Below are 16,460 nucleotides of genomic sequence, written 5' to 3'. Positions count from 1 at the left end.
TTAACAAAAACCCACGGTTACTAAACTGTCCCCAAATTATTATATGTAGATTCAGGCAACACAGGTCTTCTGAGCTGAGCCCCCAAGTTTCCTCTCTTAAATACATGTAGTCAGAATTTTCAGCCATAGGATGGCATCCCTTTCACTTGAGAAGGGGACCCAATATCTAATACTAAAACATTAAAAGAGTGAAATAGTGGAGCAAGGTTTTATAGAGGCTCAGAGTCCATGGGGTGACTGATCAGAGTTTGGTGATAGACAAGGTGCTTAAAATACGAAATAACAAGGTCCAAACGTATGGTGGAGTGGAGGGAGGGAAAAGCAGGAGAGAACTGTGTTCAGTGTACACTGAAGGATCAGCAACATGGGAGCTGGTATCTGCCCAAATGCAAACCTAACAGCAGTTCCCTGCAGCTGGGCGAGATACCAAAGTCCTGGTACTGGTCCTCTTCACACTATCTCTATATTCACATAATGTGCTTAAACAGTTTCCCCTGTTGCATGGGAACAGCAAATACCTCCTAGGTGGAACCCGGAGACCCGAGGGAGCAGCAGTAAATAAGTATCTTGCATATATGTCGAATGCAGTCCTCAAACACATCTTACATCTTAGTAAAGAAGTCAGAAAGTACCAACAAAGATGATATGCTTTTTTTCCTACAACAATGTTTAATCTCCATGCTGAGAAGTCCCATTTAACTTATTTCCCCCATGCCTTTTAAAATTAGGTGACAGAGTAGAAATCCAGTCATGAAAATAAAAAGGCAGAGGTGGATGAGCCCTGGCTCAATGAGACATATCAAATACATAGCATCCTGGTGTCACAGGGCAGACAGAACTGTCCTAGACAGTGTGGGGAAAAGATGGGCACTCGAGAGGTAAAAATTCTACTTTGTGATCACTCACACTTGAACGGTGCATTAGTCATTGAACAAGGGCGAGGTGAAGGGGATAAGGGAGGGTGGTAGAGTTGTAATTCTCTATGAGGGGTGGGAACATATACTCATGGATGGGAACTTTTAAGTAGCTATGTTTATTATTACTTTTTTCCAGCAATCTTGCAAGAGGCAGAGTGTGACACTGAATTGAGTGAGACGAGCGTGTAGGTGGGTTGGCGAGGAGCCCTTCTCTTGACGCAGGCCTCTGGCTTGTCAAGGAATGGCTGGTTCCACTGCTGGGCTGTGTTTACTCTTTTGCTTCAAGGAAAAGGGTTTCTTGAGGGAACAACTTTACCTCCAATAGTGATTTATTTGGGTCCAGCTGGGTTACCTAAAAAGAAAGAAAATATATTCAAAAGACTGGCACAAGCACTGTTTTCTCCACATGGCATTCAGATCTTGTCTGTGCAACCTGACTCTCAGTCTGCTAAGCAGTGGCATGAACATTTCCAAACCTGTTCTCTTATTTGATCCTCACAATAAACCTATGACGTAGGTAGAGTTATTACCATCTTATAACAGAGGAAACCAGGCTCATAGAGGTCGAATCTCATAGTTGAGTGGAAAAACTAGCATTTGACCACAGGGCAGGCATAGCTTCAGGAGACTGGACCTCTTCCTGGGCAAGTGGAAGGTCCTTGCCTCCTACATAGCTCAGCTTGGCTGACAGGAGCCCCTAAGGAAAGGGTGTTGGCTGAACAGCTGGTTGGCACTCCTGGGAACTTTTGCTTGATTAACTCCCCACAGCATGGAAGGACTTTTCTGCTTGGTGGGAAAAGAGCTAAGCCTTTGGGGCTGATATGGCTAAACCTCCCTGTAGTAAACTGGACAATGTGTATTCTGCCATGCCCAAAGATCAATATCCTCCACTGAGGACACTCTCCCTAGGAAGGGATATCAACAATCTCCTTGGTGGGGTGGGAGGATTTTTAGTTTGAAAAAATGAGTCAATGCCACAATAAGACTTTATATTTTAGAAATAAAAAAAAATCATTATTTTATAATATGAACTGTTGGGAGTAAAGCTAGACAAAATCTTGGGTCAGTTGGGATAGGCTAATCATACAGGAACTCTATATTAGGTTTATGACCCCTTAGGCCAGGGCAGGGGTGGAGGATTTATGAATCTGAGAGTGAGAGAAAGAAACAAAGTTTTCTTATTTATCAGAAGGGAATATAAATTTTAAAAAGTTAAGAAATAGTAGTGTAGTGGAAAGGACAGTGGGGCTCTGGAACCAGAAAGATTCTGGTTTCAATCACAGCTGTGTTGGCTATTAGCTTTGTGGCTTTGAAGTTAATATGAACCTTGCATGACTGATGTGTGGATTAAATGAGAAAAAAAATACACAATTAGCACAGTGTGTGGCACAGAGTAGGTGTTCAGTGAAGGCTCCTGTGTATGTGAGTAACCGTAAGAATGGACAGACAGATCAATGGATAGTTCTGAGTGTGTGTGATGGGAGGCCAGGTAGTCTGCTATGTGAGAGACAGGGGCTCTGGGCCAGCAGTCTGCAGAGTGTACAGCATTTGAAGCCAGCAATCTTGTCCTCTGCTCAACTCAAGCCACACCTAATGAGATGGCTCTGCTTGTTTTCTCCTAGCCGAGGGGGATGGGGTCCCTGAGAGGCTTGGTGTCACAAGCAGGCTGGCGAGCTGAAGGAGGAACACGATCTTTGACTGTATCCAGATGGAAACCTGGTATGCCCAGGAGGGTCATTAAGGAGACACAACCACCTCCAGAATCCTCTCTGCTTATACAGACCCCAGAGCAAAGGGGCTCTACTGGTATCTCTTGGGTTCTGGGCAGATGGGCAGGCAAGACGGTGGGGAGGGCCCAGCCTGCTGTCTGTCTTCCAATGCACGGGGGGCAAGCTGCTGGCAAATGTTTACCCACTTCCCCAATTAACATACAATATTGTGCTGTCTTTTGTCAACAGAGCCTCTGCTTCAGACTCGTTGGTATTTTTTGCCCAGCTGCTTTGTCTATTGTTCTTAATTAACATGCCAGAGCTCTTCCGGCATCTTCTACTTTGTTATTTGTAGTTTGTAAATATGATGTTTGTTGGGAGAAACCATAATCATAATAGTGCCAGAACTATGCAGACTGGCAGAAAAATTATGCTATAAAGCAAAACAGGCTGGGAGGCTGCCTGCTCCCTGCTCCCTCCTTGCATCCTGCTTAAGTTGTCAACATGCAAGGTCAGAGGTTCAGAAAACATACCCAGTTTTCTTAGACTCAGTGTCCAAGAAAAGTTAAGGGATTTTCTCTGTTTTTTGGGGTGAGATGGCTGAGGCTCGAAAAGGAGGAAAATAAAGTTTCTCAAATCCTGTTACATGCCAGGGACTTTATATTATCTCATTTAATTCCTGTAACAACCATGCAAGGTGGGTGGAGATAACAAAACTGAGACTCAAAGTTGTAGCCACTTGTTTAAGGCCACATGGTAAGGGTCTGTCTATACAGCATAATGGTTAAAAAGGCTGAAGCAAACTTAGATTCAAATCCTTGCTGTCACTTTACTAGCTATGGGCCTTGAAGAAATTATAGAACCAGAGAGCCTAGGTTTTCCCATCTTTAAGATGAGGATAATCAGTTTCGCATTCATAGGTTGGTGTGATGGTTAAATGGAATATTAGTAAAGTGTCTGGTACACTGCCCAAGCCAGTACTTGCTCAGTTGGTGGTAGCCATTACTGGCTGGAATGTTGCCTTGGGGAGGGGTCCTGGTCTAACCTCAGAGCTGGAGCTTTCCCCTGAGGCCTCTTGGGGCCCAGTCTGCACCAGGCTGCCTTCTTATTTCTGCCCTGCTGCCCTTGGGTAATGCCTCAGTATCTGGAGACCCCCTTTGATAGCCTCAGTGGGGCTGTGCTGAACTACTTCACAGCAAACATGGCTATTTGGGGGCTGCTCCTTCTGGTACCCCAGATCAGAAGCACTATTTTTTTCTTTGAAGATCATTTTAAGACAGGAATTTTCAAAATGAACAAGGACAACCTCTGCTTCCATTTTTATTTGACTGTCTTGGACAAAAAGACTGTGGGGAACCTAGGGGGATGAGGTTTTCCCCTGCAAGATAGATGGCCCAGTGTTCTGGGTCCCACTTAAGAAGGATGTGGGGGCACCTGGCTGGGTCAGTTGTTGAGTGTCCCCGACTTCGGCTCAGGTCATGATCTCATGATTCTTGAGTTCGAGCCCCACATCGGGCTCACTGCTGTCAGTGCAGACCCTGCTTCAGATCCTTTGTCTCCCACTCTCTGCCCCTCCCCCCTCTTGCACTCTCTCTCTCTCTCTCAAAAAAAGAAAACATTAAAAGAAGAAGGAGAAGGAGAAGGAGGAGGAGAAGGAGAAGGAGGAGAAGGAGGAGAAGGAGGAGAAGGAGGAGAAGGAGGGGAAGGAGGGGAAGGGGAAGGGGAAGGGGAAGGGGAAGGAGAAGGAGAAGGAGAAGGAGAAGGAGAAGGAGAAGGAGAAGAAGAAGAAGAAGAAGAAGAAGAAGAAGAAGAAGAAGAAAAAGAAGAAGAAGAATGTAGAGCATGCCAGAAGGGACCTCCAGGCAGGGAAGAGCCTAAAAACCACATTCTCTGAGAAATGGCTGAAGAGTGGGAGAGAGAGGAACTGAGACGTAGTGGTGGTGGTTGCTGCTACAGGGGAAGGGCTACCCGAAGGACTACCAAGTAGATCAGATGTGTTATTCATTCATGTTATTCACTGTGCCAATGGGCAGAGCTTGGACTGGTGGGCTAAAATCGCAGGGGAAGCAGAATTCAGGTGGTCAGAAAGAACTTTTTAACAGAGCAGCAGCTGCTGGTGTGCTACTGTGCTACTTTCTTCTTCCTCCTTCTGTTGTTTTCTTCTTGTTCTTCATAACCATCGTCATAGCAGCAACTAGCATTTACTGACTGAGTACCTACAATGTAGCTAGAACCGTGCTAAGTGCTTTATATAGAGTACCTTAACCATTCCTCAAAAAGTCAAATGAAGTAGGTATTATTATTGCCATTTTATAGTTGAAGATACCATGGGTTATCCTGCTCAAGGTACAGATAGAATAAGATCTCACACTCAAGTCTGTCTGACTCCAAAGCTCATAACCAGAATGCTTCTGACTAACATGTCAATAGGCTGCCTTGTGGAAGTGGAGAAGTAGGGAGGGGAGGGGAGAATGAGTACATTCTCTGTTGACCCTCAAAGCATTCAAATAAGGGTATATTTGAGAAGATCATGAAGATAATAATAATGGCTAACATTTATTAAGCATTCATTTTGTAACGGGCATATTCCAAGCATTTTACATTTATAAGATAACTTAATTCTCATACTAATCTTCTAAAGTAGGTATAATTATTATTCCCATTATATAGATGAGAAAACTGATCCATGGAACACATTAAGTAACTCACCCAAAGTCTCAACGCTATTCAGGAAAGAGCCAGAATGTGAATCTAGCTTTGGAATCCATATGTAGAACCACTAGAATATTCAGCCCGAGGTGTGGCTACGAGTAGGATCCACCCAGACAAAAAAGTTGGATGAGATGGCCCTGAGGTTGTTTCTAACCAAGCTTCCAAGAGAGAAGATCTTCACTTTAAGAATGGCAAAAGATCAAGGGTCAGGAAAAAAAAAACCCTGAAATGTTTATAAAATACGAATACAAAAACCCAAACTGAGCTTGTGTTCTGCCATTTACTTGGGACTTTACTGAATTATTGACTCTCTAAATCAACAGAGAAACCCACCCTTTGGGACTCCTTGGGAGAAGAGGCGCATTCTCAGATAAGAGATATGGCCTGACTTTGTCTGTTAGAAAAGGAAAGTCAGTCATTTTGACATTTTATTCATTATACTTAGGAAAAGTGAATAATATATATTCTTATTAAATTAATATTTTAGCAATTCATCTTTGTGAAACTTATGTTAGCAAAAATGGAACAAAGCTATTCTTTCCTAGATCAATTTTCTCAGCAGTTTGAACTTTCATATACATCTTATTTCTATTACTTCCCTGGGCCTCAGTTCCTTTTTAAAAAAAGTCTAACATTGCTATTGAGAAAAATGTGAATCAATGTGACAGAATCTCATCCAGGCCACACCAAGTGAGTCCCAGAATGTTAGGGGGAGAAAGTTCCTTAAGTGCCAAAAGTCCAACCCCTTCATTTTCCACAGGTTGCCCACCTGAAGCTCAGAGAGGTCAAGTGACTTGGCCCAGGTCACACAGTTGATAAGAAGCAGAAGTAGTACTCTACCCTAGAATTTCTGACTTCTATTTTGGGGTTCTTTCTAGCCACAACATTCTGCCTCTCACTTAAAAAAAAAAACGAGCATAAATATACTACTACTACTACATTGGGGGCTACCTCAGAGCAGGAGCTGAGTGATAATAAAATAATAATAGTGGCAATATATGCATAGTACTTTATAGTTTACAACATATTTACACAAACATTGACTCACAATCATATAAGATAGATATTATTATCAGTTCTTGTTATTTTACTTAGTTTTGTTAACAAAGTTAATGCTTTTATTTTGAAACTGAATGAAGATAAATTTGAATCTAATATTTTCACATTTAGGAAAAAATGCTAGCTTCAACAAATGTTGCTGGAACAACTGAACACTGACAGGCAAAAAGACTGGATCTAGATGCAGACCTTACATCTTTCCCAAAAAATTAACTCAAAATGGATTATAGACTTAAAGGTAAAACACAACACCAGAAGATATTCCTAGAAGATAACATAGGACAAAACCTAGATGACCTTGGCAATGGCTTTGATTTTTGAGATACATCACCAAAGGCACAATCCACAAAAGAAATAATTGATAAGCTGGACTTCATTAAAATTAAAAACTTCCGTGAAACACACTGTCAAGAGAATAAGAAGACAAACCATAGACTGAGGAAAAATATTTGCAAAAGACACATCTGATAAAGAATGATTATCCAAAATATACAAAGAATTTTTAAAACTCAACAATAAGATGAACAACCCAATTAAAAAATGGGCCAAAGAGCTTAAAGACACCTCATCAAAGAAGATCTACTACAGATGGCAGATATGAAAACATGCTCCACCACATCATATGCTATCAGAGAAATTCAAATTAAGATAAAAATGAGATACCACAACATGCCTATTAGAATCGCCAAAATCCAGAATATTGACAACACTAAATGCTGGTGAGGATGTGGAGCAACAGGAACTCTCATTCATTGCTGGTGGGAATGGAAAATGGCATAGCACTTTGGGAGACATGTGGTTTCTTACAAAACTGACCATATTCTTACTATATAATCCAGTAATTGTACTCCTTGGTATTTACCCAAAAGGAGCTGAAAACATGTCCACACGACAATCTACAAAAGTCTGTACACAGATGTTTATAGCACCTTTATTCACAATTGCCAAAACCTTGGAAGCATCTTAAGATATCCTTCAGTAGGTGAACAGATAAATAAATTGTGATACATCCAGACAATGGAATATTATTCAACACTAGAAAAATGAGCTATTAAGCCATGAATAGACATGGAGGAAATCTTAAATGCTAAATCAAAGAAGCCAATCAAAAAGGCTACATAGTGTATGATTCCAACTATATGACATTCTGGAAGAAGCAAAACTATGGAGACAGTAGAAAGATCACTAGTTGCCAGAGGTTGGGATGGGTAGAGGGGATGAATAGGCAGACCACAGAGGATTTTTAGGACAGTAAAAATACTCTGTATGATGCTATAATGATGGTTATATGTCATTATACATTTGTCCAAACCAATAGAATGTGTAACACCAAGAGTAAACTCTATATAAACTATATACCTCTGAGTGATAATGATGTGTTAATGTAGGCTCATCAGTTGTAACAAATGTACTACTCTGGTAGGGGATGTTGATAACAGAGAATGTTGATAATGGATAATGGGGGAGGATATACATGTAAGGGAGTATATGGGAACTCTCTGTACTTTCTGCTCAGTTTTGTTGTGAACATAAAACTGCTCTAAAATATAAAGTCTTAAAAAAACATGCTAGGTTGCATTTTTTTGAAAGCTCCCAATGTATTTTAATAGCTCATGAGGGAAATGCACTGCAGTAGTACTTGAAAACCATGCATTGGGAATTAGCCACATTCTGTAGATTAGGAAATGAGATCCAGACACTGTGTTTGCCTATGATCGCACAGCATAAATGGTAGAGGCAGAACCAGAACCCAAGCCTTCTGACCTGTTTGTTTCCTTATAATTTCCATTATAACTATTCCCCCACCTTCTTCATGTGGTATAACTGTGTTCTCACTCTGTGAGTTACAGGCTTAAGGTTCAGTGTGTGGAATGGGGAAACAATAAACCACCAGTGGTTTCTATAATTTATTCTTGCTTTTAGAGTAAAATTTGCATTTCTGAAACTTCCGGCATCTTCAAGGGGAGAAAAGCTCTGTTCTCATATTTTCTGTAGTATTTGGCTGCTCTCCTCTGGGAGACCAATACCACCACTTTCTAGACTGTGTGCTGGCAGCACTGTGTGCAGAGGAGCCTTGCGCAGCCTGATCCCCAGGAGCAGTCCCTTTGCTACACTGGCAGAAAGTTCACAGTCTTTCTGTAGCCCACACAGACAACAAACAGTAGAATCTCATCCATACCCCTTCTTCCTTCTCCTCCCTCCCACAGATGTGAAAGACAACCAGGTACCATCCTCTACGTCTCTGCAAGCACTCATCACACAGTCTCTGCAAGCACTCACTCACCTTTCAGCCCTCAGCAAGCTCTCTCTCCTCCACATTCCTCTGTACTGACCGCCATGGCTGTATATTTATAACGGTGTCAGGATGTAATGGGCCAGGATGTATAGGTTCCAGTTCTGGCTCTAGTGGTGGGACTTTGGACAAATCACTTTTCTTCTCTAAGTTTTAATTTTTGCATTTAAAAAAAAATGTGGGGGGGCAGTGTAATGATTCACTGAGGTCAACTGGGCTGCAGTTGAGCTTTGGAAACAAACACATGGGTTCAAACTCCAGCTCTTGGCCATGCTCTAAGATGCTTAGAGATCCAGTTTCCTTCTCTATTGGGTGAAAGCATTGTTGTAGGGATTAAAATAACTATCATAGAGCCTCACACATGGAAGCAACTATAATTCAATGTCTTCTTTATATCTTAGTAGATGTCATTTGTGTGGTGCGAGCTCCCCAATGATCTAGGGAGGGAGACTTGGGTTGGATTCCTTTGCTAAAACCTCCTAACTCTCTGATGACCATCGATAAGTTACTTAATTTTCTGGTTCATTGTTTATTTATAATAGTGAGACATTTTTGCCACCCAGCATTGTTGTGAAGATTATAAGATGAAGCTTACAATCATGAAGAATTTATTTCATACTCCTGCTTCCACACAGAGGGACTCTGGGATGCTCTCCCCATTTCTCACACAGGGTGAAAGGAGATCTACCTGTTTGGTGAATAGGGTAGAAGAATCTAAACTCAGCCCCTTCCTTTCCCTTTTCTGGAGCCAAACCTGCTCTTCTGTTACAAGGGGCCCGCACTGACCAGTTGTATACCCAGGACTGTGTGGGCAAGTCTGTCTCATTTAGGGACAAAGAATGTATCAGTAAGACCCCTGGCTGCAGATCCCAAGCCATAATCTCTGATCAACATGTTCAGTAACAAAGGTGATATTTGTATTCCCCCCGAGTCCTACTCTTTCTGTTGGTCTTATGTCTTTCAATTAGTCTTGGACAAGTGAAGTGAAGGGATATTATTTAAATGTCACTTAAAACCCCAAATGCCCCCACAACACTGAACAGGGGCTTAACAGTTATGATTGATGTAACTTGATGTAAGGGTCATAACTCTTTTTTTCTCAAAGTCTATTCTGCTTTGGTTAGAAGATGAGAGCAACCTAGTCAGGGCATTAATCAATTCTAAATTGCCACAAAAAAAGCCTATTCTTAAAGACATGCTTTTTTTTTAAATTAAAAGTTTATTTATTATTTTGAGAGAGAGAGCACCCCCACAAGTTGGGGAGGGGCAGAGAGAGAATCCAAGCAGACTTTGACCTGTCAGCAAGGAGTCTGACACGGGGTTTGGGGCTCTATCTCATGAACTATGAAATCATGACCTGAGCTGAAATCAAGAGTTGGACGCTTAATTGACTGAGCCACCCAGGTGCCCCAAAGACATGCTTCTTAAAACAAGTTATCTGAGGGGCGCTTGGGTGGCTCAGTTGGTTAAGCGTCTGACTTCAGCTCAGGTCATGATCTCGCGGTCTGTGAGTTCAAGCCCCGTGTCAGGCTCTGTGCTCACAGCTCAGCTCAGAGTCTGGAGCCTGCTTCAGATTCTGTGTCTCCCTCTCTCTGCTCCTTACCTGCTCTCTCTCTCTCTCTCTCTCTCTCAAAAATAAATAAACATTAAAGAAAATTAAAAAAAACCAAACAAGTTATCTGAACACAAAATGAATGTGCTGACAAACTTCCTTCTGAAGAATGTGTACATAACACACTTCAAATCCTGAGCTCTTTCTGCTCTAGGAGGCAGCACAAAGACTGCTTACGTAAGTTTCCAAATTAAAGTGAAGCTGAATATATATATCTGCTTTTGGTTCTGTTCAAAATTAGCATTTACTTTGAACATGAGAGAACAACTAATCTTTTGGTATAAGTAATCTATTCTGTTAGTTACTCCATTAAAAAATGCACATTAAATACTACAAGTTTAAAAAATAATTACTAACATCATCAATAGTTACCATTTATTTGGCATTTTATAAGTGCCACATGCTATACTAGTTGCTCTATATATTATCTAATTAAATTGTCATAATAATCCTAAGAGGTAAGTACTCCTATTATTCCCATTTTATAGATGAATTCTTTGAGGTCAAAAATGGTTAGGGGATTTGCCAAGGATTACACAGGTAGAAAAGATAAGGCTAGAATTTGCACCCAGTTTTGTGAACTTCCAGCTTATATCAGATGCATCCCCCTTCATCATGTCTGATCCTACTTCTAGTATATGTGCTGCCGAAGCGAGCACTGATCCTACTTCTAAACAGGGAACAGGTAATGTGACTAACTGGCTTTCCTTTGAGCATAAAGAAAGCAGGCACTCTGCAACTTCATCACAGCCCATTTTTCCTGTTGTGGTATGAGCTTTGTTCTTCCCCACAAGAACACAGGCTGTTTTTTGTTACTGTCAATGTGGTCTTAATAGCTAATTGTCCATTTTCTTTAACTACCTTCTGATGAGTTGGGAATCCCTAAAAAGAAAGGCCAGTTATACCCACAAAGTATCAGAGGGAGAACTTAAGACCTGATCTACTGGTCATATGCTGATCAGGGTGTGAAAAGACTTTGGTAACTGTAAAGTCTTTTGCAAACATAAGGGATTACCCATCATCATCATCATCATCACCAAGCAGGACAATGCCAGTTTTCACTCATAGCAACTTCTCTTCTATATTTGCTGAAGGTGGTAATGCAACCCTAAAAGGAAAATTCAGTCTGGAAGGGTGCCACTACGGGACTACTCTATAGCTTATTTCCATCTCAGCTTCCTGTGTAGTTTCTAGACCAACATGTCATCTTCTTGCATCACAGGTAAGAAGTAGCACTGGAACAAGACTTTCCAGAAAACAATGACAGATCTCCTCTTTCCATTATTAAACTGTGGTAGAATAACTGGTGTGCTACAGAGTGAGGTTGGGTGGGCTTCTGCAGCTGCAAAGAATAGGGTCCTACAAGACATTTTATTTCCTTGACTTTTTTTTTTTTAAGATGGGAAGAAGGGAGAATGAAAGAAAAGGTAAAGGAACAACAAAGGGAGAGAAGACTAAAGTGGCAAAGGGATAAAAATTGTATCTTATAGGCTGCCCTATCTGTTCTTTGTTTTATCACATTATAATAATGGTAACAGTTAACCATTTATTGGGAGCTTACTAGGTGCTAACTGTTCTAAATGGTTTACACTATACAACCCTGTGAGGGAGGTGCTATTACTTCCACTTTAAAAATGAGAAATAGAAGCTCAGACAATTATATAACCTGCCTAAGACTGAACAGGCAGGAAGAGGCAGAATAAGGATCTAAAACTAGGTCTGGCTCCAAAGACTGTGTTCTTAACCATCACACCAGATAATATTAGTATTGCAGTCATACACTAGACTATTTATTTCTAAGTCTCGTACTTAGAAGGATCATCCTTTTCATGTAACTGAAGCACGTATCTCCCCAAAACAGAGTGTACTACTATGTCAGGCAATGGGAAAATATCACTATCTAGCTCCTCAATTATCACAAACCCAGTGATTGTTAGATCTGGAAGGGATTCTTAAGTTTATTTATTTACTGAGAGAGAGAGAGAGAGACAGACAGACAGACAGACAGAGAATCCTAAGTAGGTTCTATGCTGTCAGTGCAAAGACCGATGTGGGGTTCAATCTCATGAACTGTGAGATCATGACCTAAGCTGAAATCAGGAGTTGGACACTTAACTGACTGAGCCACCCAGGTGCCCCTGGAAGTTTAAAAAAACATTTTTTTTAAATGTTTATTTATTTTTGAGAAAGATAGAGACAGAATGCGAGTGGGTAGGAACAGAGAGAGAGGGAGACACAGAAGCAGAAGCAGGCTCCAGGCTCTGAGCTGTCAGCACAGAGCCCGACATGGGGCTCAAACTCACAAGCTGTGAGGTCATGACCTTAGCCAAAGTCAGATGCTCCACCGACTGAGCCACCCAGGCGCCCCTGGAGGGGGTTTTTATCTCTGTAACAGATGAGGACAGACAAGTCCAGTGAGGGAAAAGAATTTACCCTAGATTACTTAGCATTCATGGCAGATGTGGGACCAAATCTAGATTCTTCATTCCCACTCTGTGCTTTTAGACAGGCTGTTAATGAGGACACGGCTCTAAAGTGTTGCTAATGTCAAAATGGCCTCAAACTTGGCGCATTGTCAGGGAGACCCTGAACACCAAATGAAAGATGTGACCCTCTCCTTGCACTGGTATCCCTGGTGGTGGCTCTCGTCACTATACTATTAAACAACGATGTTAGTTTAATATCATCTAGTGGGGAAAGCCCAGAGGGAATAGAGGGGCTTCTATCAAGATGGGTAGGGTGGGGGTGGGAAGGAAAGCCTCTTTAGTCTAGAAACAGAAGATCCTAGTGTACAGAGTGAACATAAAAAGCAAAACAATAATAAAATAGTAGAGAACATAAAGAGAATGAGAACAGGCATGTGTCCTCATTCTGGGAAGACAGTTCCCAAGATTAGTCCCTCTTGGGCTCCAGAAGACATGATTTCAAGTAAATAAAAGAAGACCTACTTTATAGAATGGTTTGCAAGCTCACTGTCCCTGAAAGCCTAATAAATAGGGCATAGGCAAATTCACAAATGAGGATTCTATAGTGTGGCAAGAGAAATAAAGTGCAGATCAGCCCCAGTGCTGTGGCAGGTTATAGGTGTGCCAGGATACTAGACTTCTCATCCCTTAGGGCAACCAGAATCCTCAGGGCTGGGTTGCCTTCTAACCCTGAGCAACTTAGTGTGGTTACCCTAAAGAGGCATACAAACGTTTTCAATGTGTGCAATGATTTGTAAAAGGCTAGAAGCACTGGTCTAGGGGACATGCCTCACTTTCAGAGGCTGATATCATGGAAGGCAGCCAGGTCCTTATATAAAAGGTTCCCTAGGAGGCCTCTGATAAAAGATTGGTCTACAAAGCAACCACTGTGCTTGTAGAGAAACCTGTTCAGAACTGTTCAGAACCAGGTTCAGAACTGTTACCTCAGCTTAAAAACCTGAGAAACCCTGATTATTATCTGCCCTATAGTTTCACCACTAGGCATGGACTAAGTGCTAATTAGGGAGGCAGTAAGAATTCTAGTTCTGCATGTATGCTCTTGACCAAGTCATTGAACCTCCAGAAGACCCAAATTTCTCATCTGTGAGCTGGTGACAACATCACTCAACACCTAATAGGTTCTAACAGACCATTTCCCTCTGCATCTTTATTTCACACTGTCACTTGAGAGAGTTGACCAAAATGTCTGATCCTGGCTCTCTTAAATTTCTTACATGATTCCTTACTACAACAGCATAGTCCCCTTTTGCTTTGGCCACATTTTCCCAATTTCCCAATGGGTGGTGTTTCTGGCAAGGCTCATAGCATATCCATAATGGAAGAGATATGATTGGAAAGACAGTTTGGAGATAGATCATGAAGGGTTTGAATGTCTTATTAGGTTTAAACTTTTGAAAAAAAACTTTTCTCCCTGGCTTCAGAGGGATCTGGAGGGGCATGCTCGATGTGCTCTTCAGGCAGAGTGGCTAGGGAGAAAGTAAACATTTTGAATGCATTTTAGTACTCAAGCAGGGCCACGTGAGCTGGTGTGTGCGTAAGTCTGCACGCAAACACCGCTCAAGAGCTGGAGCTTTGAACAGGAGTTAAAAGAGTTGAGTCCCTAACGACATACAAAAGACTTGCCGGTGTGATTTATTCTGATGTATTTACTTATCCAATTACCAAAACAGCAGGAGATCATTAAATTTTCTAGTTACCAGATGCAGCACGTTCAATATCTTAAATGTTACCAAGGCTCTCTCTGAGCTATTTTGATATTACATTTCATCTGCCCAAAAGCTTATGAAACTGGAAGGCAAGAATCATGAACAGAACAGGTGTTTTCTTTGAAGGTTGGTCCAGCAGGCACCTGTACAATACCAAACTTATACCAGAAACTCCCAAACTCTCTCCTGGACTTAAGGAAAAGTACCATGATGGGAAACAAAAGTATTTAGGAAAGAAGATGCTAAGGAAATAGTACTTGAAGGTGGCTGCAGATATGCATTTTACCTACTCTGGTTTTCTTCATGCTCATTTCCTGTCAGTTCAGTCCTTATGTCCACAGAAGGTCAGGGTTCAGAGTAGAGGAGTACAGAAGGTACCAAGCATGCTTTGAGAGACTGCAATCCTGGCTCCTAACTCTAGCACACTGCTTCTAACTACCTGTGTGATCTTGGGCAAGTCACTGTTCCTCCTCTGAGTTTCCTTCTGTTAAATAAGGATGTTGCATCTGATGTACCACTTCTACACCTGCTGTGAGCATCTACACAGCTTGTTTTCCACTGTACTTTACACAAATGTCTCCTGGATAAGATTGAGCAACTTAAAGACAGGAACTGTGTGTTTCCGTTTTCTGTATTTCCAGCTTCCTGCAAAGAACCTGGTATATTATATGTTCTCAATAAATGATCAAACCAAAGAGGTACATCATGGAACACTGAAAAACACAGATAGCAAGCCTTTATTAACAACATTTGTAAAGTTAAGTGGCAAAATAGATGTTTATTCTATTTTATTTTGAAAAAAAATGCATCAAATAAGTGGTATCTGGGCTTAAATGTTATGAAAGGGTGGTGGTGGCTTGGCCTCAACATTCTTTCTCTAAATACTGTCCTCTCACAGACCTTATGCTTTAGCCAATTAGAGCAGTTTGTTATTCCCTAAATATATCTGGTGCTAAATATATCTGGTTCTCCTCTCTGAACCTTTGCTTGTGTTGTTTCCTCTATGTTATTTCCTATACTGGAATGTCCTTCCTCCCCAGTTCCATCTGTTGAAAACTTATATACATCCTTCAAGGTTCATCTTAAATGCTACTTTATCTATAAAACCAGGCCCTAGTGACAGAGCCTAAATTAATCTCATTCTCTAGTTCCTTGTAACAGAGTTAATCATAAGTGGCATCTTCTCCCATTCACTAGGCCATGGCTTCTGGAACACAGGGACCACATATGTTCATTGTGGTCTCTCCCTCAAGTACCTATTCTGCACATGTAGCCCACGTTTGCTACACTAATACCTCTGTTTCAGCTCATGCTCCTCAGACAAGGTGGTTGCCAATGTCTGTTGGCAGACTTAAGGGGAGTGTTTAAACTGAAATGTAGACACTGGCAATGCCAACCTTGTCCTTTGCTAAACCAGCCTTTGACCAGGCAAAGCTACCCATTTATGGAGGCTCTAGCTCAAAGGATCAGCTACAGTCTCACACTGAGTTATCTGTCTTTTGTGCCTCTCAGGTTTGTCTAGGAGTCTATGTCTCCAGTTGGGTTGAATTCTGAGGGCTTAAATGAGGTCTCACTGGCTGTCTATCCTCAGGGCCTAGTGTATTGCTGGAAACAGTGTGAGTTCAATCAATGTTTGTTGAAAGACTGACCTATTGAATGACTGAATAGAGGCTCCCCACTCTTCCCTGGAGTCTCCACCAATCCAAAGAAAGGGAGTCAAGAGGAGCTGTATTCCCAGGTCCCTTCTGTACCTTCCTAGCCTCACTCTGACAGCAGGCAGAGCTTGTCAGTAATACCATTAACAGATCATCCTAGCAGGCCCCCTGGCTGTGGACTCTCTCTGGCCCTTGCTTCAGTCCTGCTGCACAGACATAGAGACTGACAGTAAGTTTGCATCAGTTGCCCTTTCGGAAGGGATAGATTTTTCCTTGTCTATTTAAAATGCTGTTGGAATTGGCTAATTAGA

The 16,460-nt window shown here is 41.6% G+C and overlaps 1 protein-coding gene across 4 annotated transcripts in view; it reads right to left on the bottom strand.

Moving 5' to 3' along the window:
• Positions 1 to 1,010: 1,010 nt before the first annotated feature.
• Positions 1,011 to 16,460, bottom strand: part of FAF1 (Fas associated factor 1) — a 529,381-nt gene continuing 513,931 nt past the window's right edge. For all 4 annotated transcript variants that reach the window (XM_060621411.2, XM_060621414.2, XM_060621415.2 and 1 more), the window contains one exon: positions 1,011 to 1,269. In XM_060621411.2, coding sequence (XP_060477394.1) covers positions 1,186 to 1,269 — 84 coding nt within the window. In that variant the 3' untranslated portion in view covers positions 1,011 to 1,185. The remainder of the gene's footprint in view (positions 1,270 to 16,460) is intronic.

The sequence above is a fragment of the Panthera onca genome, chromosome C1, assembly GCF_046562875.1.
Source record: "Panthera onca isolate mPanOnc1 chromosome C1, mPanOnc1 haplotype 2, whole genome shotgun sequence".
In the NCBI taxonomy this organism is placed as follows: Eukaryota; Metazoa; Chordata; class Mammalia; order Carnivora; family Felidae; genus Panthera; species Panthera onca.
This window is presented reverse-complemented; position numbering and strand designations above follow the sequence as displayed.